Source organism: Galendromus occidentalis, unplaced genomic scaffold, assembly GCF_000255335.2.
Source record: "Galendromus occidentalis unplaced genomic scaffold, Mocc_1.1 scf7180000077453, whole genome shotgun sequence".
Classification (NCBI taxonomy): domain Eukaryota; kingdom Metazoa; phylum Arthropoda; class Arachnida; order Mesostigmata; family Phytoseiidae; genus Galendromus; species Galendromus occidentalis.
In genome coordinates, this window is record NW_003805441.1 from 514,603 (window position 1) to 536,382 (window position 21,780).

The window sequence follows — 21,780 nt, forward strand, 5'->3', positions numbered from 1 at the left end:
CCGTGTCGCGGCCGCGCTGCACTCATCGTGCTGAACATCCTGGGCGCACGTAGACTGCTGACGATCAAGAGAGTCTGATCGGGAGCGCTCATTGATTGGGGAATCACGGAAGCTACAAAACAGATGGGTAAGTCCAATTCTCTCGAGCACGAGCTGATGCGAGTGAGAGTGTCGGTAGAGGATGTTTTCATGGAATTTCTCATGCCCATTCACATCGGACGATGAATCGTTTCGAGGTCGATAGTGCGCTTGAGGCTCGAGGATTGCCTCAAGCCTGGATTGCCTGAATCTATCACCTCCTCCGGCTCAAAGTCCGCGACCCCTCGATTGACGCATTGTTATCCGCTCGGAGAACCCCCCAGTTTTCAAGCGGACCCGCAGATCCCATACTCGAATTCCCCCCAACCGTGGTGCGGCTGGGGTCGGGACGCCTCGGGTGGGACTGCCTCATGAGCTCTCAATGCTGGAGTTTTCAGATTTTGCATTGAAAGGACGGCTCCTCTCCAAGGGAGAACAGGAGGATTGCGGAGGGGGCATTGGAAAATTTCACGATTGGGAAGCACATTAATTTACCGCGCAGACTCGGCCCAGACCCCTCGGACGAGAAGGAGCTTCCGCATGGATTTTTATCATTTCCGGCCTTGGGTGCAAAACCTAATCGCCCGCACAACACCTAGCATTCGGAAATTCCCCTGCATGCGAGAAAAATCTAAGTCTATCGCGCCCGGGATCTTCCGCGAGGAGCCATGGGGGAAAACTTGGGGTAGAATGTGCTTGATCGCGGGAAAAATCAAAGGTGTCCGTACTGCCAACAGCTCGCGCTCGGTACTGTCAGCACCGCAGAAGCCCCGCTGGATCATCGGAAAGCTTCATTCGATCATGGTCAAGGCAAAATCCCGTGGATTCCTGAAGAGATCTTGGCGCCGACCGGGCTCCGCCGGCTTTTCATCGGAAAACCGACGAGCCTCTGCCGAGCCCACGCCGAGGCCTCGCTGAGGCGTTGCTTACAATCAGCTGCTGCGGGCGAATTAAATATATCTCAAATGGCTCTTGATGCTTCACTGATGAAGGCATCCGTCGGCGTCGTTCAGGAGACCTGCTGATTAGAGCGCATGTCCAGGATCCGTCCCAGCATACTCCGATGACCGATACGATGAGCGGATGATTACGAGCATCAAGAATGCAGGCATGCGGGGGGGGGAGGTGTCTCCCGAGAACCGGGTGCGGAATCCGGCTCGAAATAGTTGATACTTGATTGTTCTCAATTGGTGAGTCCCGAGAGCGGAGATGCGACGAGGATATCTCCCCCCACTGTTTCTCTCTCGGGCACCCTCCCGAGTCGGTATATAAGGCCTCCTGAGAGTCAGGGAGGTGTATTCTGAAATTCAGCTGCTGTTCGAGATGAAAACTCGTTCCAAGAGCCGCAACCATTCGTCCGAGGCGGACCTTGACTACGACCAGGTCGTTCGAAATTTCATCGAAAGGAACAAAAAGCGACGGGCCATGAGAGAAGAACACAGGATCTTCCGTCTTAGCGGAACCTCGACGAGGTCGCACGAATGGTCATCGTTCGTCCTCTCGCTGAACGACGAAACGCCGTGCTTAGAGAACCTCACGCCGGAGCGGCTTTCGAAGCCATCAGTGATGTTTTGGGCAGCTCGGAGACTTTTGGAGCTCTCGAGGGCGAAAAAATAACAGACCCTGGACAACATCCCTCGCGGATGGCTCGAGTTTCGCCTGTCGGGCTCAATCTCACCATCGGAAGGAATCGTAAACGTCGTAAATCGTAATCGTGAATGAAGGAAAAGGAATCGTCACGTCAGGCCAGGGTTCCTTCTTGATTCCACGCACTTTATGGTCAGAATAAATACATACGAGTGTTTCAGCAACGATCCCATTTCCCCGATCATTCCTCCAATGAAATCGGTAGGACGTACGAGTGGCGATACCATCATAAGCCGCCCGGGTCCCTAAATTGCCACGGTAGCAGGCTCACCAAAGAAACCTTCCGACGACGGGCCCGTGATCATTGACTCTGGCTCCTCTCACGAAAAACTCGGTTCTCCGGTGTCTGAGGTCTCTCCGGAAGCTGTCGAAATTCCGCTCCGAATTCGGAAGCGGACGTCCGCATGTCAATTTTCCATCTTCAATCCAGAATTCGATCCTTCGACAGTTCGGGTTGTACATTTCCTCCACGAGCAGATCTTCGCGCTGAGAGAGTCCATACTGAACTTGCGGAACGAGGGAAAGACCATCATGAGGCCGGGAGGCTCTCCCGGGCCTTGCTCTGTCCGTCGATCCGTTTGCAGTAAAACGAATCCTCGCCAAATTGAGTTCCCGATCACCACTTGATCAGCACCTCCCTTCATCGCTAATCTCGCGTGTTCATTATCAGTCGATCGCTGCAGAACGATATCAGAGCGCACAAGACTCTCGTGCTCCCGATTCGCCTTCGCGGATGGTCGAGCCAGTGATCATGGCTAAAAAACATATCCGTGCACATGAGAACTTCGAGACCTTCCTCTGCTCCTTGCACCGTCCATGGAAAGCTGCCTATGAAGTCATCTGCTTTTTTTCTCCGAAGAAAGTAGCGAGGATATCTCTTCGCTCATCTCTGTTTGCAAATAAGTAAGTGCGGAAGAACCGATTGATCCACGACAAGCTCAGAGTAACGTATCGTGCTTCCTCGCTGCGCGCGGCGGGCCTGCTCGACGCCCTGCGCCTACACAAAATTATATCTGATCCTCGTGAATCTTATCGACCTTCTTCGATCTCAGATGATTATCAGCCTCCGGGGAGGTGACGTTTTTGGAGGAATTGCGTCTTTATCAGTCGCCTGTGAAGTATGCTTGTGTCTTTCGACGATTGCATGATCCGACTGATCCATGTCCTGTAAAACCACGTCAACCCCCTCTTCGACAGAACCACGGATATCAACATTTGAACGACGCTTTTCGGGAGGTTTCGGATTGATGGTAGGTCAGGAAGTCCGCTTGGTAAAAGTCGGCTCATTCGCCACTCGCCACTGTCCGGCTGAGGTCATGTATCTTGAATGAGACCGTCCTGTGAAGCTCAAGGGAAGTCTCAACCGCGAGCTGATCCGAATGGTCTGCCCTTAAGCTGCTCCAAGCCGTGAGGCACATCACAGCCGTCTTGCATGCTGACATCCTTGGGGGAACTCCATGTTTGAGGGCCGGGTCTGAAGCGCGCGCTCTAGAGTCCGCGCCGAGTCCCTTATTCCTTCTCGCGCAAAGAAGATTGAAATGATATTCTGACTCTCGAAGTAGATCGTTCATCCCTGGAAGGCCTATCTGACTCCGGGGATTCGCTAGTCGGGATGTAATATCGACGGGGATCGCTCTCATTTTCGGCTCAAAAATCCACCTTTGGCGACCATTCCTCATCTTCATCGCAGGGGCATCCTCGGCCGATCCGATAATTCTCTTGAATTCGTCCACGTCGATGTGGGCAGTCTGTCCCGGACGGGATCTCAACGATCAAGCTAGATCTTGGTACCAAGATCGCCGTCACGGAGCGATGGTTCGGGAAAAGTATTTTCAGCGTCCGACATATATTTTCTCAGAGCCCTCCCACAGACAGAGAGCTCCGTCTTCCACAGTGTTCTGGAATACCGATCTGGATATTTCCGGACGTCGATATCGTTTACGATAGTTTTAATCTCAATGTCTGACCCAGGCTGTTCGCGGGTAGGATGTTGAATCATCTGTCAAAGCTTCTCTGAGCACCGAGCGAGCGAAGCTTCTATGAGGAGCTGAGAAGGTCTTCAGTGCGCTTCATCCTCCGTGCAGAACTTAAGAAACTAATGATCACGTCTGAGCTCTGCCAGATCAGGTTGTCCGACCCAAAGAAGGTTCCTGTTGGTAAGCCGAGCGCGAAGTCAATCGGTTCAGTCACGGATGTCTTTATTTTGCTGTGACGTCACAGCTGCCGGTTAAAATACACGTAGAATTCTATTTGGTCATATCTGCTGTGGAGCTACGAGAAATCTTGAGAGAATCCTGATCTGTTTTACGTGCGATCCTTGCTGGCGACGCACGGCGTCCCTCATCCAGTCTCTCTTAGTGTCGGGCAGTGCCCATCATCTCATCGCTGAGGAGGGGTCTCGAATGTGAGTTCACTGTGTGCTCTGGAAGCCTCGAAGATTCGATGAGGAAAATTCATTCTGTCCGGAGAAAGTCTCGCTCGGTTCGCTGATGATGCAACCGGCGATGCGCTATTCGGTCCATCTCCGCAGAATCCCTGCCTGATCGGTATAAGAGAATGTTCTCCCTGCCGATTTCCATCCCGAGCGCTCGGAAGGCTCCGACCTACAGCGTTTGCTTCCGAGACTCCCTCCGGTGGACAGAGTGGAATGATTTTTCTGTATTGAGGCAATATTGAACACAGATCTCATCTTATAATGATTTATCTTCTCCACTATTTCAGCCGCCTACAATCATGAGTGAAATTGCAGACTGGTTCAAGAATCTGCCGACATTTACCCGGTACTGGTTCGGTATATCGATTGTGATTCCGGTGGCCTGTCGTTTCCATCTGATCGCGCCCTACTGGATGGTTTTCGATTACGGTCTTGTCTTCAAAAACTTAGAGGTGAGGGAGAGGGTTTTCATCCGTTTGACAGTTGACGTCTCAATGCCCACAATGAGAATTTCGCACCTCTGCGCGTCATTCACGGTAGTAACATTCGACAATTGTTTTTCAGATATGGCGACCTTTCACGGCCGTGTTCTTCTATCCGATGGGGATACACTACCTCATAAATCTCTACTTTATTTGTTCGTACTCCAGTAGACTCGAAACTTCGACCTACAGCGGACGACCGGCAGATTATCTATTTATGCTTCTCTTCAACTTCGTGTGCATTGTATTCGTCGCAGTATTCACAAACCTCCAGGTGAGCTTCGGTACTTCAAGTTCTGGAGACCGGGGTGAAGATCTTTCCAGACCTGAATATTGAGGAAGTATATTATGTGCTGAGGAACATATTAGAGTTTTCTGTCATCTTTCCAGTTACTGATGGACGCGATGATTTTGTCGGTTCTCTACGTCTGGTGTCAACTCAATAAAGAGCAGATAGTGTCTTTCTGGTTCGGGACGAGATTCAAGGCCGGATATTTCCCCTGGGTTCTCTTCGCGATCAGTCTCGTGATGTCCGGTGGGGGCCTTCACGAGCTCATCGGGATCCTGGTTGGCCACCTCTACTATTTCCTCAACTTCCAATATCCGCAAGAGGGAGGCCGACAGTTGCTCTACGTCCCCAACTTCTTGTGAGTTTTTATATCCATCACCGAATTTCGGATTCCAACGTCGATTGATTGGATCAAGAATCTTAGCCCTCCTATAGAAGATTTGATATCATCCTATCTGATGTCCATTCATACAAAATCAGGTACAAGTACTTCCCGAACCACTCCGGAGGCTTCGGCAGCTTCGGCCAAGCTCCTCAGAGACGACCGGCTCGACCCCAAGGCGACGGAGACGCTTCCAGCCAGAGCGGAAACACCGGATGGTTTAGACACAACTGGGGGACAGGTCATGTCCTCGGTCGACAGTGATGGCGCTATATTGACGGATATTCGCTAGAGAGTTGTACATACAGGTCTTAGAAAGCTTACGCCCGGCCCTGAGGGGCAACTTCATGGACACCGCAAAAGAGTCAAGAGTGATACATAAATGAAGTTGGATGATAACCTAATTATTAAAGACGATACGATGTTGCAAATAGGGGGCATTTCATTGTATGGTTCGTATGAACAGTTTTGGCTCATGTGTTTCTCCGCATAGATAAACATCCAGACGAAATGCAGATCTGATAGACAGCTCGAGATTCCGAGATCGACGGCCACCCTCGATTGGCCCGAGGACTCGAGATCGCCGAATCTCAGTGTATGCGACACTGGGTTATAGCATCAGCTTTTTCTGCGAATTCGGAGGAGAGCAACTTGGTCACCACCGCGCGGGCGAGGTAACAGGTCGAGACCGAGTTCGGGACAGCGTAGAACGCACTCATCTCTTCTCGCGACTTGCGTCTGCGCGGTGATCCTTGCAACTGCGCCTCATTCTGCGGAGTTCCTCGGTCTATTTGGAAGAGAGCGAAGGCCTCGCGAATCAACTGAGGGAGGGATGAAAGCTCTGTGTTAGTTGTTTTTTTTTCAACTTTTTTTTCCTCTCTTAGTTTTCTTTCGATTGAGGAGGCTGATCAGACCGGAATTCCAGAGATCGAGACTGAATATCTGATCGCCCTGCAAGTTCTTAGCATTGGCTCTCACCTCGTCGAGATCAACTCGTGTGCTGAAACAGAACTCATGGTTCCGCCTGAGGATGACATCGATCACCATCAGTAGCTCGACCATCAGGTGACGATATTCAGGGAACGAGACCCTACTCAACAGGAATTCGATCTTCAGGGCGAAACTTAATTCGTAAACTGTGAGCTCCGATAGCGTTGGTTGCTGGGGGAGATGTTGCCCGCAGATCACAATGCCCTCGGGGACTCTGGTCAAGATGTCCCAAACCCTGAAGAGAGCCAAAGAATAATAATGAGATATGAGATGAATAAATTGAATGCTCATTGAAGGATGCATCAGTACAGGCGGTGGCGTTAATCCTCTCGATAATGGAACGTTCGATAATCCAGGTATGACCGCAGAATTCGACTGGGGGGAGCTCTTGAGTTGCCGAAATTTCTTGTCTCCCTCCTTTCGATCTGCAGATTGGTATCTCACCGATCGAAAAAATAATCCGGGACCCGGCACAGGGCTCCTTCGATTTGTCGAATCTGGTGTTGCGTGAACGAAGAGTCTTTCACATCCAGAACCTTGAGCACAACTCGACGGAGGTCGGATGGAGACAGTGACTCTAGGGCTTTCTGATTGTCAGAGAACTTCATATACAGCTGGAGCGCATGAATCATCCAGCCCACGCGGATCTTGAGGATACCATTGAACAATTTCGGCGTTGTTTGGATAAGCTTCCCGCAGTACACGAGAATTTCCTGCATGAGTACTGCGTGGTATGGGTAGCCGGTACATTGGCTGTAGATGAGCTGAAATATCGGAGGAGCACTTGGTCGAATTCTGAGAAGGTGATGAAAGTATACGCAGGCGGGAGATTCCCGTTCCAACGATCAATGCCGCGATTATAGCCCCACCTGTTGTACTTCCGAAGGTGTGAGCGGATGATCGATGACTTGCTCGGATTTTCCGAATACTCCAACGGTGAGCTGCTTTCCGCTGACCAAAATCGATGTAATGTAGGGACTAAGGGAATCGGCCAGTTTCCCGAGAAGACTCGAACAATATCGCACGACGGTCCAATGACGGAGCGCTCCAGCCTGGGGAAGCAGTGCGGAATTATTGCTGTAATCACGGGAGTCTACAATCTGAGGATTCTGCCCTCTTCTTTGGAGTTCCGCATCATTCTCTCGAATCGTCGAACCGCCTCGCGCAATTTTCATTCGGTGTTTCGCTCGCTCAGCTCGTTCAAACTGCAATCAGAGCGGCCCCGGTAGAGAACTTGCATGACTGGAACGCTCATCCAGTGAATTTCACGGAGACACGAAACCCTTGCCGAGCATCAATTTCTTCGATGGATGACGCGGAGAACCTCCTGTCAAACTCCCGAATCCATCAGCTTGAGGGAAAGTTCCGCTGTCACACGGGCAGCAGTCCATCACAGGGAGCTGAGGAAAACCGCAGCGGCCACCAACATGAGTCACGTGACGTGAAGGTATACTCACGAGCTCGACATAGTAGGATTCTTGGTCTTTTAGGCTTGACAGCTTGAATAGCAGCCGTCATTTCTGGGAAATGATTTACTTGGCGCTTTTGCTTGGCCAGAGACGCATAACGTCAGAGAGATCCGCGTAATTTTCATGACAGGTCTTCGAAAGCACCCTTTCTTGGGGCTCGATCCGAGTGCTTCCCCGATCGATCCTCTATGATACATACATCCGGCATCCCGGAAACGGAACGTCGAATCGAAAATTGATATTCCGATTGAAGCAAGGAATCCCGCATGAAGTCCGCTGTCCGAATTGCTTCCCACCCGAGTTCCAGAGAATCACATTTTACTTATTCCAATATTCATTCATATGACCAGACAGCGCATGAGGGCATGAGAATGTCGAGAAACAGTCTAGCCAGCCCAACCTTTACTAACCTGTCTTGTTAGTCGCTCCATGCGATCTTTGAGCGTTACACCGTCGATGTTGAAGTTGGAGCTGCATCTTTGCCATAAGATACCGAGAAGCTGGCTCTGTCCGAAGAGCGTGTCCACCTGTCTCAGCGCAGCGACGATCTCGTCGGTGGACTTATCGTTGAATTCAGAGTAATTCTTCAACGGCTCATTGTATTCCAATATTGTAGGTATGTCAGTCAGACTGGTGTAGCCCGTGTGCGGGTTCTCGAACTGTTGCAGACATTGGAATTTGGGCGCGACATCGTCGGGAACCAGATCGAGGAAATCGAGATGTTCGATGCAGGACGAGTTGATCAAGTTCTGCAGACGTCCCATCCGCACCTTGAGACCGTAACAATTGCCGGACTTCAACATTGCCAGGAGTTCTAGAAGTTGTCTAAAGTGCGTGTCCCTCATATTCTCCTCACGGATGAGAATCGCCACCGTCGGCCGGCCAGACATCCTCCAGTACTTCCCCACGAAATGGAGTTCATTCTGCAATATTTCGCTTGGTGAGGCCCGAGAGGATCATGATCGATTCTTCCGTCACGTGTCAAGATACCCTGTCAAGATTCTGAGGCTCATCGAATGTTTTTGATAAATGTCGAATCATTCACCTTGATGTCATCGATCAGCAGAGCCATATCGTAGCTGAGGTAGAAATCAGAAACTTCGAAAATGATTGGATAGCACAAAACTGTATTCCCCTTGATTTTGTAGAGCTTGCTCGTGCCCAGGGCGCCGACGGGCCGCGGCGGACGACCCTTCAGACCGAGTTTCTGGTTCACCCCTAGATGTTGATAGACCTTCACGAGCTCCGTAGGGGACCATATCTGGACGGGTTCTACTTCGTGAGGGGTTTGTGTTTGAATTCCGTAGGTGGCCATCATCGCTTGCAGGCGCTGGCTTTCTGCGATCAGAACCACTTGGACCACGAGATCAGCGCATGCTTTTCCTTGGAAAGCCGAGTATCTATCGCTTCTCCGCGGTCGATTGAAACTCGGTAGATACCGTCGAATAGGATCGAGTTCATTGATGTGGAGCAGCTCGTGGACCAGCAATTGGGATATCAAATAGAAGGCTTGACCCATGAGGAATAAATTCTCTTTGGTGCCCTCCTTCGAGGCGACTCGGTGCGTTTGACCCGGATGAGTTTTCTCGGTCTCGACAAAAGTTGGTGGGACGAAGTAGTATTTCGGAACCTATGAACGCATTAAAAAAAATTTTCCAGTGATCTGAAGTCGATAATTAGTGGATGATATCATCGACAAAAGGACAGGAGTGAGTACCGGGGAATGAGGGTATCAACTCACGATAGCGTATCCGTTGTCGTCTCGAGTGATTCGCTTCTCGAGCAGCTCCGAATACTTCGCTACTTGATCCTCGTTGTTCTTGAAAATGCCATCGAGGAGTAAAATGATGTAGCCGAGGGGCCATTCGCTCTCTATGTGGTCGAACAGCTGCAATGATTGATATTCCAGGATTGGAATTTATGGACAGGAACCATGTTGGTGATGGACGGACTTCCCGTTCGCCACTCCAGACAGGACCCCGCCGCTAATCACGAGGCGCACAAATGAATAATTGCTCGAGGGCTCGTAATCGAGGGACTGTGAGGCATTGTACAACATTCCGGTTCGATTGGATCCCATGACCTTTTGTGAGAATAGATGACTGCATAGCGAAGATGGATTGTGGCAGTGGATTTCCCCGCCAAAAGGAGGTAGTTCATCCCTCTTCGAGATAACCCTTTTTCAACACAAAACAGACGAGGAAGACCGAGAGAGCTCAGAGGAGTGCACAAAGATGGAGAAAGATTTGTGAACGCTGCTCGTGTCTCGAACTGTTGGTAGTCAGTGATCAATCAACATGCGCCCAAGGTCCTCTCATCTTGATGCATTGATTCACCATACTGCAAAGCCCGCGAGTAGAGGGATCCTTCTGACGGGGTAGCTCGCGAAGCGATCGAAATTCACCCTTTCCGTACCTTCGTTTCTCCTTGATCGTAGAATCGTTTCGTTGTATCTTCTAAAACACATCCGTAACCATCGCGGAGGAATCGTTTGAGGCCGAAATTGCCCTCAAGTCTCCGGATGATTTTGTCTTTAGTCCGACTATACAGGTATTCGTCGTGAGTAGCGAAACAGGGGAAACTGGCAGCCAGAAGTAATCCGATGTCGGTGTTCTATGGGAAGAATATTTGAAATGAGTGCTCGACACCTCGACGGATTCGATAAATCAATCGGGATGACAGCGACAAGAGGATTGTGGAAAAAGAAGCATGATGATTTTGGATTTCCGGTGCGTATGGAGCGAGAACTTCGCGCATGTCAGACCTTTGAACTCGATTCTCTCGGCAGAAGAGTTTCGAAAATCGTCCGGTTCCGGTTGTGAGCATCGATGTCCACATAGATGGTGCTCCACTCAGCGCCTTTGTCCCCGAAGACATTGAAGCCATTGATTGCTTCGAGAGCTGCTTTAGCCATGCCGATCGAGGAAGCATGGATCTCTGGCGTACCGTTATTGTACTTTGAACCTCGTTCCCATATGCCGAAGTCTGGCGTCCGATACGCTCTGGAATATTTTTCAAGTGCCTAGTATCATATTCCCCTATTTTCCTCATCCCGGATACGTGGAATAAACTCACAATCAGCTTCAACCATGACGTCATTCGCGAGTATTCATGGGAATCAAGGGGAAGTCGGCACGAATTCGGGCTCACCTCTCGACGTAGTAGACGAGGTTTTGCAGGAAATTCACCTCATCCATCGTATAGATAATTTGGAGTCCGGAAGAAATCATCTGAACGATATAGAGGAGATATAAGGCGGTGTTGTTCAGTTGCAGATGTCCGTAGTCGTTGTCGCCGAGAAGTGGTTTCCCTGTTTTCGCGTCGAACACTGAGTGCAACGCGAACTCCGGGCATTGTTTCGATTTGAAGCTTTCCATCTGAAGAACGAGTACGTTAAGTCAAGCTAGCCACGGAGGCTTCACTTCTCGGTGAAGCGATGCTAATAATGGTTTTACCTTTGATTGGCTCTGGCGCATCCATCCGAAAAGAATTCCTCGCATGGACTTGACGACGCTCTGGCCGAGCTCGTAAGTTTTCCCCCGATCATCATCGATCCTCCGATAAGCTTGGTACAGAGCCCAAACGCAAACCGAGCAATAGAGCGTGTCTTGTATGTGTGCGATGTTTTCCGACGAGTTCTTTGGGTAGAGACCGGTTGTAGCGCTTTGATATCGAAGAATCTGTTTCTTCACTGCGGAAAAGCGGACTTTTTACGCGAGCTGTGATAATCGTTGGGATGCGTCGCCTCGAATATGCGTAGCACCATCATTTTCTTCGAATCAGAGCCCCTACCTTGATTGTAGAATGCGTCCAAACGTTTCACTGTGTCAGAATAGTTGGTCATTTTGATGGATTCCAAGTCAAGGTCGATCGCACCGGAGAGTTTCTCATGACTGCTGGAGCGTTGTGGACTTGTGTCCAAACTGCAAGAACGAGCCAGCGCGATCTTTCAGATTGAGGCCTGTTGTCGGATATTCATCGAATCTTGAATTTCCTCGCGAGGTGCTCAAATCTCTCGAAGGGGGTGGTCTTGTTCTTCCCTGCTCGGCTCCGGCCTCCGACACGGAGGTGAAACATCGATAGAGCAGCCGAGGATGACAGCAGTTTTCTCACGTTAATGTCCCCTTGGCGATAGGATCGTCCAGAACATGTCGCTTCTTGTGTTCCGCACGGCTTCGAGCTCGTGGAATGACTGGATATCCTTGCTTAGCATCGACTCACTCAGAGGCACCGAGCGATGGCTTCTAGAGAAGAACCGTTTCCACAGTGCTCTCCGATTGGCAATGTTCTCTCGTTCGAAATCCTCAACTCAACGTGTCCCGTGGACTCGGTCAGCGAGTACAAATCTTAGATAACGAACCTTTGCTCCTTCCTTTCCAATGGTTTGTAAGCTTCATATTTTGGCCTGCTGCCCGCAATGTTTTCGTGATCCATTCCTAGCTCGTGGTTGAGCCGCCGACCTAACCGAATCACGCATCCCAGTGTGTCTCAGTGTATGATGGTCACACCATCGAAAGAAGGAAGGGAACGGACACGCGCGACAGCGGCGGCGGAGGCGACACACGCTCCCGCGACGACTGCCGTCAGAGCACACTCGATCTTTCGACATCTCCCCGAAAAAACGACTGGTGGCAACATTCTCGAACTCCGCGACAGTCATCGTCAATACGAGGTTTGGTGGGTCTTCTTTTGCTGGGGTCCCCGAGGATGTCCCCGTCTGAATCCGTTCGATTAAACCGTCACCTGTTGCTCGCCGGGGACAGAGCAGCCACCGATTCCGATGTTTCGGAGTATTCGATATTTTATGCGATGCTCGATTAATTCTCAATCCGGAGCCTGCCAAGCGGCGGAAGTGTCGGGAGCCAGCAGGCCAGGGGGAACGGTGCTTTCCAGACTCCAGACATTCACAGAGCGCACACTGCTGACAGCCTCTACCGATCATATTGGAATCTTCTTAGGTCCTCGTAGAGTCATTGACCTCTGTGAATCTTACCCGAGATAACGCATCGGTGCCATGATTCCCACCTTCGGAACTACGAAGGTCGCTGTGCTGCCACCGAGCTCGATCGCTTCCCAACTGAGAACCACAACAAGAGAGGGCCTCGCACGGGCCGCGAATCGGGCCCCGGTCGGGACACGAAGGGAGGAAGAGGAGAACACGGCGGTACCACCGACACAGAGACCGAGGTCTTGCTTCCAGCAGCTTCGAGGCGCGAATTCGCTTCCAACAATGAAATTCACTGATTCCTTGACTCGTTCGGAGCGTAACAACAACCTCTCTCCAGAGGTGCGTAGGACTGAATGTCGAGTCTGATAGACACCTTCCTCGATTCGGACATCTCGACAGATACGTCCGGAGTCGAGGGCGACGAGAGGATCCTCGTATCATATCTCGGATCCGTCGGCTCTGTTGTTTCGACTCGCTATCAGTGCTATCACGTATCACGTCGTTCATCGTTATCTCTCGCGAAGTTCAAAGTTGGACCTGATTCGCATCCGAGAGCTCCCTCCTCCGCGATCTCTAATATCATGACTCCCACGCAAACCTCAGCCCCCTGGTTCGTGGGCAGCGCCGCCCACGTGGGCGTACGCTCCGTGACAGCTCCACTTCGCCTAGAACAACCAGCCCCCTACCCCGAGCTCCTGAGTAGCACGCAACAAGAGACCTCGTACGATATAACAACAAAATCGTGTCGAACGTTCTATCGGACTCGCCTCCCACTCGAAACCGTCTACCCCATTCAGCTCCTTCCAGGTCCACTGAGTAACAACACCGAACGGCTTCATTGGATTTTTTTTATTCATCTCGAAAACCACTTCCATTGGGACAACTTAATTTCCAATTGATGGAATCTTCATCGATTCAAGATCTTTTTCGTCGTCGACGCTTCTCAGATGCTGTTCACAGATTTCTCAATCGGTAAGGTTCTCTGTTTCCAAGCCTTTAGCATCGAACGATGCCCAGGAGCGCCCACAATCGTTCGAGAGAACGACGACGAGCGCGGTCCGTGATCTCGTTCAACATTTTTTTGCAGGTGTGGATCTAGAGAGTTCAGTGTAGTATGTTCTGCTTGCTTGTAAATGCTTGTTTGGTTCGATTTGATACTCTAGCTTCAACAATGAGTTCTTAAAAACAACACAAGTTTTAGCGAGTTCCACTAACGAGCCGACGAGAACTCCTCAAAGAAGAAATCTGTAACACCCTAAATGATATGCAAGATCCTGATTGCAAATATACAAAATTTGTCAGACTCCATCGGCCCCTCTGAATCCATCATCACAAACTCCGTAAGGCACTCGCTCTTCAATCTATTATTTGGCCTCGTACCTACTAAGACTCCCCGCCGAAGAGACCGCCGCATTCGCTTCGAAGGGACCCGATTCAAGTTTAGAATAGGAATGATCCTGAAGACGATTAAGACTCAAATAATTATTTTAGTTCAGCCCCTGGAAAACCCCCGACAAGAGGGAAAAGAAAATAACGCCGAATCTGAAGGGAGTGAAAGAATATTCTCAGATTGATTGAGTTCAGTTCGAGGCGATAGACTGTTGACGGTGTCCGAAGAGAAAATGAACTTGGCGGAGTCATCTCCTCTTGCGAGAAGTCACGCGGCCAAATCACGAGCTTCTTCTTGCAACCAATAGCTCGAGATTCCGTCGCCAACAACATTTGTCCTACTCGTTCCGACCCATGAATTTCTACCTAGGAGGATGTCAGATTGTCCGGCCCTATGTTGTCTTCGTTTCCTGTTGTTGACTCTCATTGGACGCATATCAGTCAATCGATGGGTTGGCGGACTCGTCAACGGCAGGAAATGAAGACGTGGTTTGGGGAGATCTCGATCGAGGCCCCGGGTGAGGCTCCGAATCCACAAATCCCGCGATTCGTCAACGAAGGAATGCAACTACGGGTGTGACTGCCGCCGATGACTCACTTATGCGAAGTGGTTCCGACCGAAAACCTTCCGATGAACAGGACAGCTTGAATTTGGAAGCGAATCGCATGAGGTCCGGAAACCTCGTGGAAGACGAGGTTCTCCCGAGCGTACCCGCTCGACTTCAAAAATCGGCACCGACGGCTGATGCTTTCGGAGATGCTCTCGTGAAGTTTGTATGTATCTTCCACTGTCAGCGTCACCGATACGCTTTCCGCTTACCTAAACTTATGACTAGCTATACACGAGCGATTCATTATAGTACATTCTTTTCTTTCGTCATGAGGGTCTTAGGTCTTTTGTCGTGGGTCGACCTCCTGAGGTTGCACAGACCTTCCCATTGGGCCTGACGATGATCGTGAGAGGCGGCGAGATTCCGTGTCCACTTTTGGGAACATTGACCATCACAAGCGAGGCAGGGTCGAGTCAGAGCGTAACCTGCGGAAAGAAGAAGATGGATTGAGTTCGCCGTTGCGTCCGCAGTTCCATCCGTTGATGCTCCGGGAATCATTGCCAGAAAAAGGAACCGACGTGATTCGCGCGGTACGCTTCATGAAGATTATGGGCGTTCGAGAGTCGACTTACCTCCGCATTCCTTGCAGTCCAAGGACACGTGATTTTCGGACCAGGACACTCCACACCTAGAACAGAGCCAGAACTCAATTAGATTTTCCAATGACAGAGGAGCGATTACAGAAAAGCAAATCGCTGTGGGCGCAGAACGTGGTGGGCCTCGGCCACGGAGGCAGAACTCGAGCTCTCTGTCGAGTTCGATCGAGTCGCCTCCACACTTTTGGTTCAAGCTCGCCGTCGGTGATAATCTCGACGATTTTCCGTCATCCCCCGCGTTTTGACCTCAATTCGTGCTGACCGTTTTCTCTCTCGTTACGACGCATCGAAACCGAGAGCTAGGAGTAAATCCCTGACCAGACGAGCTCGTTATGCCCAAGCGAGCATAAAATGATATCGACGTCGGCGGCGTTTCAATCCGACGAATCTCCCAACAATCCCTCGCCGCTTGCATTGCTCAGCACTCGATGACCAGAGCTGTTGCTAGCATGGCGGATCCCTTTACGTTCTCACTGCGGCCACCCGAGCCGTCATAGAGGTTCCGTTTCTCCGGCCCCCGCAACGACGGAGACGAGTCTGGCCGGGATTAGTGCCGGATGTTTCCTCCGTAGTTCTCTGTCCCGGGAGCCCTCTCCATGTACATGCGTGAGCATTCGACGCGGAAGGAACTCAAGCAGGATCGTACTCGCTCATCGAGGGCGTGACAGAGACTCCGAAAGCGTTTTTTTTTCCGGCAGCCAGAAGAGGTTTCCTCACCTTTCCACTCTACGTCCGCACCGAAGCGTCGTCGTTATATTTCCAAGAACGCAGAGGAAACCTCACGAGCCGCATCGGAAAACCTGAGAATCTTTCTCGACTGGGGAGCCTGTGGAGATTGTTTTCTCTGGATAGGCGTTCGCTCGAGGAGAACTATCGAAACGAAAATTCGAGAAAGACGGCTCGCTGCACTCGGAGCAGCGAATTCTCGCACAGGACAACGGAATTCTAATCAAGTTGTGCCTACACGGCAAGAGCATCCATCGTTTCGGGGAACAGATCGCGCACAGCCCACATCGGCACCGAGATATCTCGCTCGGAGACTTCCTCTGGCTTGCCTGGCAATCGCTACTGTCGCTGTCGACAGCTACATATTATGCTTTGAAGTGAACATTCGGTCTCGCTAAGACGGATCTAGATCAAAGCGGCTCCAGATAGCCCGGAGCGACCGGCCTCACCGAACGCAAGTTCGTCGACCCAGATCAGATGCTCTCAAATGAGCTCTCGGGACTGACCCTGCCAGCAGCGAGGGGGCGATTGCGACTCGATCGGCGGCCGCTCCGCGCTCCAGCCGACAAAAAATGGAATCCAGGCGGAATGAAATTTAGATAACTCTCTCGCGCGCTCTTTCCTTCGTCATTTCTCGCAGCTCATAATTTAAGGTCGAGAGCGGATCACGAGAACGCTGCAGTATCTAAACCACGAGACTCCGGACCGTAAATGGCGCCATTGGAAAAGTTCGTCCGCTAACGGCTGGTGACGTGGATCGTAACGATCCACCAGTTCGCCGTCATGGGGGTCAATGAGACTTGCGCAGCTGTGCGTGGCCTGCTCATCGGCAACGAGCGCGCTTGTGTGTGGTGAGGTAGCGATTCGACAATATAGCCGGAGCAAGCAAGCAAGCCTTCACCGGCCTAATCGGTCTTCCGTTTGCTCTACAAGGGCGGACAATCGCGAGGACGCGATAAATTCGTCGTACTGCGTCGAGGTAGCAGCGGCGGCTGCTAATCAAAACACATCTAAAATCAAGAGCTCTTCTGTCACGGTCAAACGAGCCGCGTCAGCGACCTCTTTGAGGCCATCAGGCTCACTCAGTCCGACGACGACGACGGTCGCTGCGAAGCGGACGACGCGACGTCTACGATGTCGCACCAGCCATCGTCGCAATTTATTTATTTTCCCCCGTCGAGTTTTGATAGATGCGCCGCACGCGATTCACGCGCAGGCCATCGAACGCGTGTCCTTCGACAATACGATCAAACAACTCGGGTGAAAGAGTTCAAGTGAGTGCCCACGATCGCGCCAAGGTCAAAAGTCGTTGGCAGACCGACGATTTCGAGGACTTCCGGTCAGAGCACAAAGGTATGTATCGTTGCTTACGAGACAGGAAGGCATCGGCTTCGTTCCGAGCACCCTCGGCGGTTTGCCTTCCGGTTCGAACCTCGGTCTAATATTCGAGAAGTTCGGCCCTCGAGTTTCCATACGTTGCCCCGCCACCGCCGCGCATCCGGACGGGGTCGAAACGACACGGCTTGACCCGCCGGCCATCGGCCATATTGAAACCATCGAGATAGCTTCTTATCAGGTTATCGCGATGGTGTAGAACCGGAAAAATTCCTCCGTGGCGGAAAGAATTTCCTTACGACCCTTCAAAAACTCGCCGAGAATTCCATTCGCGTTGCTATACGGATTTGATGGCTGCGCTTATTATTCAAACGATCTCGAAGGTCGATGAGATCGCTCGAGCTCATAACCGAACGTAGATGTGTACGGAAGCCCAGCATGACCTTTATAATATCGCATAGTCCCGCCAAGATTCGAAGCGAACCTTGGCAAACCATCTGAGACCTCGGAAGGCCAACGCTCTCTCATGCGTCGGCAGGTAGGTAAATGTTCAGGGTGAGCCTAGGAAACATCTCGAAAGCTTTGCTCGGATCAAAAGACCAACAAGTCGCCACAGAACGTCTCGCTCGAATCATCTCGACCCGACGCTACTGTCAACGCTTCGCGGACCAAGCGAGCTCTTTACCATTGCGCAATTTCATGTGGGGAACCGTTGGCCGGCCCTGATTTACGACTGTCAGCGGTTGTATTGCTCGAGATGAACAGATAATCGCTCTCGAATCGTTCGGGTCATCGGAAAAGCCCGCTGGCACCCTCGGGCGGCCACCGACCGACCGACGTCGAGGCAAATGGAGGAACAAGTCGAGACAGACTGCTCAGGAGCAATCTGGGGTGGATACTCACGAGAAACAGGAGTTGTAGTCGTCCTTTATCTGTTCGATGGTGGGAGCGATGCTGATGTCGTCCTCGGCGATCTCGTCGTCGTCGCTGTCATCGTTGTCGTGCTGGGCGAATTCCTCATCGACAGAGTGACTCCCTTGATTGGGCAGGAATCTCTGATGGCCACAGCTTTGCAGCGACATCAGACGGCGCGCGATCGCCATCTGCTGAGAGCGCATCATGTCTCGGCTCGAAGGCGAAGTGAGCATGGGGTCCGACTTGCTGTGGCGCAGGATATCTGGAAGTAAACAGACTGACGTTGTTGACAGCTGCGATTTTCCGGCCGGCGGCGCCTGAGTAAATAATAATTGGCTACGGCGACAACTCGAGTTCAGGGTTCCCTACGCACGCGCAACCGATTTCAGGATTATTTCGTGACACGATGATGATATTCAGGGATTACGCGAGATGTCCTCGGATTTACCACGGAATTACTAAACGAGATAGCTCGTTTCTTCGATGAATCTAGAGCGACAGGTAGGTGCTGTATTTCTTTCCCGTCGAGCTCAGTCGTCTTCAGCGATCGACGATTTCAATCCGCCCTCGAACGAAATTGGTTCGGGAGAACGTCAACAGAAGAGAGCGACGAAAACGTTTTGTTTTCGAAAATTTCAGTCCCGGATGTCCCGCCGAAGTATATGTACGTCCGACTCCGACGACGGAGTACCGATAAGACACACCACTTTCTCCGGCTAGCACGCGGCGGCCTTAATATGTGTTCGCGGATCAAGGAACGAGAAAAAGCCGTCGGAAGTTATCGATGAACAGAGTAACGGAGCAGAGGAAACATCCGACCGAGCGAAGATCCACCCAAACAATAGCGGGTAGTCGTGTGCCCTCGTTCTTAGAAACTTCTCCGACATTGTCGGACGAAGCTCTGAAATCCAACGGCGGCTCGGCAGCGGAGCGTAAACCGATCAGCCGTCAAACCGATAGGCCGACTGACCGGTTATTCAGCTGATCGGACGGCGTCAGTCGGGAGTATTTCGATGGGTTGGGGATCGTTTCGTTTGACGAAAACGATACGAGCCATTTCGAAGTGGCTCCGATGATGACACCATTTAGTCGATAGGTCAGAGGAAACAAATGTCGTCGCAGCTTTGTACAGGAATGTTGATTGAATCTTTAAAGCATGAAGCTTTCGCGGAGCCACGGCTTCCACGAGATGCGGTTAAGCTTCTGTGAAAGATACTACGCGCCGGTGAAGACTGCTGGGACGCGTAGAAGAACGGATCGACGAAGCCGCGCGCCGTTGCCACCGGAAGCGGCGACGTACAGCGTGAACTCACAAGGAAGAACACTCATCCTTTCTGCATCAATTCATCGGGCCGCTCGCGTTGGCTGCGGATTCACATGAGATATCGTCGGGACGAGCAACTTAATCCGATTTGAAGTCATTCGATCACTCCGAGCCGCGGCCGCTTGGGTGCGAATGATAATTTTCTAATCGTCGAATCGAATCCATCAGGCGATCCGAACCGTGGATCTTCCTGCTTCGTGGGATATTCCCGACCGAGGGATCCGCGTTCACCTCGGGAGCATCGGGAGACAGACGTCGAGAAACGTCGACGGCTGACCCAGAAAGATGTAGGAGCATTATATTTTGGAAGACCGCTCCTCCAGGCAAACAACTTCGCACCAGGAACACCGCAATGGGCCGGGTCCGGAATCTACGGAAATTCCACTATTTCCTCAACCAGTGATTGTCTCGAATCGGGAGGTATTATTGTTGACAAGCAGTTTTTACGACGTCGATTCCATCTCGCTCTTAAATCTACATTTCTAGTGAATTCCGTCTCTATAGCTTCATTTTTGAGCTTGGAACAATCTCCGATCGATTCGGCTAGATCCGACGGAGAGGGTTCCGGTCCGATTCAGCAGGCGAGCCGGACGGACCGCCTTGGCACAAAAAAACGCAACTGCACTCTAATTCGGTCGGATAGATGTCGGCAGATGACTAGCCGGTCAGGAACCGTCAGAAAAAAACTTATAGTCGAAGCCGGATGTCTGCTGCCACTTCGATTGTCCGTTTTTTTCTTTTGTGCTTTACTATGTTCCCGACCACGATGGACGACGTCACAAGAAATAATTTTCAGGGCCTCAGAGAAATGTCAATAGACATATCATGATAAGAGCATCCCAATCTGGGCGTCGTTGGTTGTACGCTTCTTTTCGCGGACATCCGCGGCGGAACCATGTTCGGTTTCTATTTTCGCGATATCTCCTGGACGGAAGTTCCATTCTCGCCGATAAGGTTCCTAATTGGCGGACATCCATCCAGAGCCAAGAGGCCTGAGCCGAACGGACAACAGACGGCCCTTATCGCAACGCGGACTCCTCATGCACAAGCGTACGATGTGTCAAGCGAACTTACCGCCGCCGAGGGGGACGGAGCACATTGAGAGCATTTCGGGTGTATCACTCACGTCGGTTCAATATAAACTGTAGAGAGCGTTATTCGGAGCGACTCTGTTTAGCAGGAACACAGAATTTGCTTCGTGGCTAGCCGACTTCGGTGTGCAACTTGCCGGTGACACAGCTTGCTTAGACAGTCGCGCGTGCTTTCCAGTGCTGTCTTTTACAAGCATTGACTCTCGCTCTCATCACCGAGACCTACCCTCGCCCTATCCTACGTCACCGGTGACGAGAGCAGACCGGCGCGGCGGCCGCCGCGACGGCGCACTCATCCGCCGTGCGTAGGAGTTGCAACCTCCATGGAGAGGCTCACTCAACCCCCTGCCAAGTAGTTGCTGAACCCCTCTCCTGAGCTGGCTGGCTGACGCGCTGGCCGGCTACCACCTGTCTGCCTCCTCGTCTACCACGCCAGCTGCCCAGTCGGCTCGAGCCGTAGTTCATCTGACCCGGATCGCGACAAGTGTGTCGAACCAAACACACATTCGGAAGCTGTTCAATGATGTCTACATGGAGCGATGGCTATCCGGGGACGGAAGTCTGACAGACTCGAGCTCCGACCATTGATAATAATAATAATGGGCTCTTGAGACAACGGCGCGGCAGCGGATAATAATCCAATGAGAAATTATTTTCGGTCCTCGACTTTTTTATTTATGGATCGAAACGCATCAATGAATACTCGCTAGAGGTGCGGACAGGAGGATGTAGCTAAGAATATCCGTCTGCATACCAGACATGCTCGCCGACAACTTCAAAGTTCAATTTGGCTGCGCAGGCTACGTGAATAGAAACCGAAGCGTAGAGTTGCCCCGCAGCGAGGCGGGAGAATTAGGGCCGGAATCCTCGATATTGGATGGCGCTTCTCTGCTCAAACCTAGACGTGTCCTTCGGTGAAATGTCGTCAGAGGCGACCGGCTCCGGGCATAGGCAAGAATTATCTCGCCGATCGAGCGCGACGTTTCAGCGAACATTGAGCCCCCAGCTGACATTTCACCGTTTTCAGTCCACGGTCGGAATTTCTGACTGAGCCCGAGCGTTCCTAGACGAGCA

General features: G+C 51.4%; 3 protein-coding genes across 3 annotated transcripts in view; 1 reads left to right on the forward strand and 2 right to left on the reverse strand.

Annotated features, from left to right (window-relative positions):
- The first annotated feature begins 3,977 nt into the window (after nt 1-3,977).
- Der-1 (derlin 1) lies at nt 3,978-5,733 on the forward strand. The gene is made up of 5 exons (XM_003743919.3): nt 3,978-4,129; nt 4,447-4,611; nt 4,724-4,915; nt 5,032-5,288; nt 5,411-5,733. The coding sequence occupies exons 2-5, from the start codon at nt 4,459-4,461 to the stop codon at nt 5,574-5,576; spliced, it is 768 nt and encodes a 255-aa protein (XP_003743967.1). The 5' UTR covers nt 3,978-4,129; nt 4,447-4,458; the 3' UTR covers nt 5,577-5,733.
- A 7-nt stretch (nt 5,734-5,740) lies between these two features.
- On the reverse strand, nt 5,741-12,169 carry LOC100908695 (probable phosphorylase b kinase regulatory subunit beta). The gene is made up of 13 exons (XM_003743962.3): nt 12,132-12,169; nt 11,564-11,694; nt 11,227-11,462; nt 10,922-11,148; nt 10,536-10,773; nt 10,187-10,384; nt 9,513-9,659; nt 8,817-9,401; nt 8,182-8,694; nt 7,172-7,354; nt 6,747-7,066; nt 6,291-6,537; nt 5,741-6,133 (listed from the first exon to the last, which is right to left on the reverse strand). The coding sequence occupies exons 2-13, from the start codon at nt 11,613-11,615 to the stop codon at nt 5,903-5,905; spliced, it is 3,177 nt and encodes a 1,058-aa protein (XP_003744010.2). The 5' UTR covers nt 11,616-11,694; nt 12,132-12,169; the 3' UTR covers nt 5,741-5,902.
- Nucleotides 12,170-13,553: 1,384 nt separating this feature from the next.
- Nucleotides 13,554-21,780, reverse strand: part of Pino (protein pinocchio) — a 32,243-nt gene continuing 24,016 nt past the window's right edge. The window contains exons 2-5 of the mRNA XM_018639760.1: nt 18,280-18,553; nt 15,292-15,347; nt 14,929-15,144; nt 13,554-14,752 (exon numbers count right to left, since the gene is read on the reverse strand). Of these exons, the coding sequence (XP_018495276.1) occupies nt 14,963-15,144; nt 15,292-15,347; nt 18,280-18,553 (512 nt within the window). The 3' untranslated portion in view covers nt 13,554-14,752; nt 14,929-14,962. The remainder of the gene's footprint in view (nt 14,753-14,928; nt 15,145-15,291; nt 15,348-18,279; nt 18,554-21,780) is intronic.

Bases quoted from the DNA above. Each gene is read 5' to 3' on its own strand.
- LOC100908695 (XM_003743962.3), bottom strand. From the start codon at position 11,615: ATGACCAACTATTCTGACACAGTGAAACGTTTGGACGCATTCTACAAT. The intron at 7,067-7,171 runs GTGGGGCTATAA...CCGATATTTCAG, and splicing joins CACCTTCGGAAGTACAACAG to CTCATCTACAGCCAATGTAC. The intron at 6,538-6,746 runs GTGAGATACCAA...GGCTCTCTTCAG, and splicing joins CCGGATTATTTTTTCGATCG to GGTTTGGGACATCTTGACCA.
- Der-1 (XM_003743919.3), top strand. From the start codon at position 4,459: ATGAGTGAAATTGCAGACTGGTTCAAGAATCTGCCGACATTTACCCGG. The intron at 4,612-4,723 runs GTGAGGGAGAGG...ATTGTTTTTCAG, and splicing joins TTGTCTTCAAAAACTTAGAG to ATATGGCGACCTTTCACGGC. The intron at 5,289-5,410 runs GTGAGTTTTTAT...ATACAAAATCAG, and splicing joins CTCTACGTCCCCAACTTCTT to GTACAAGTACTTCCCGAACC.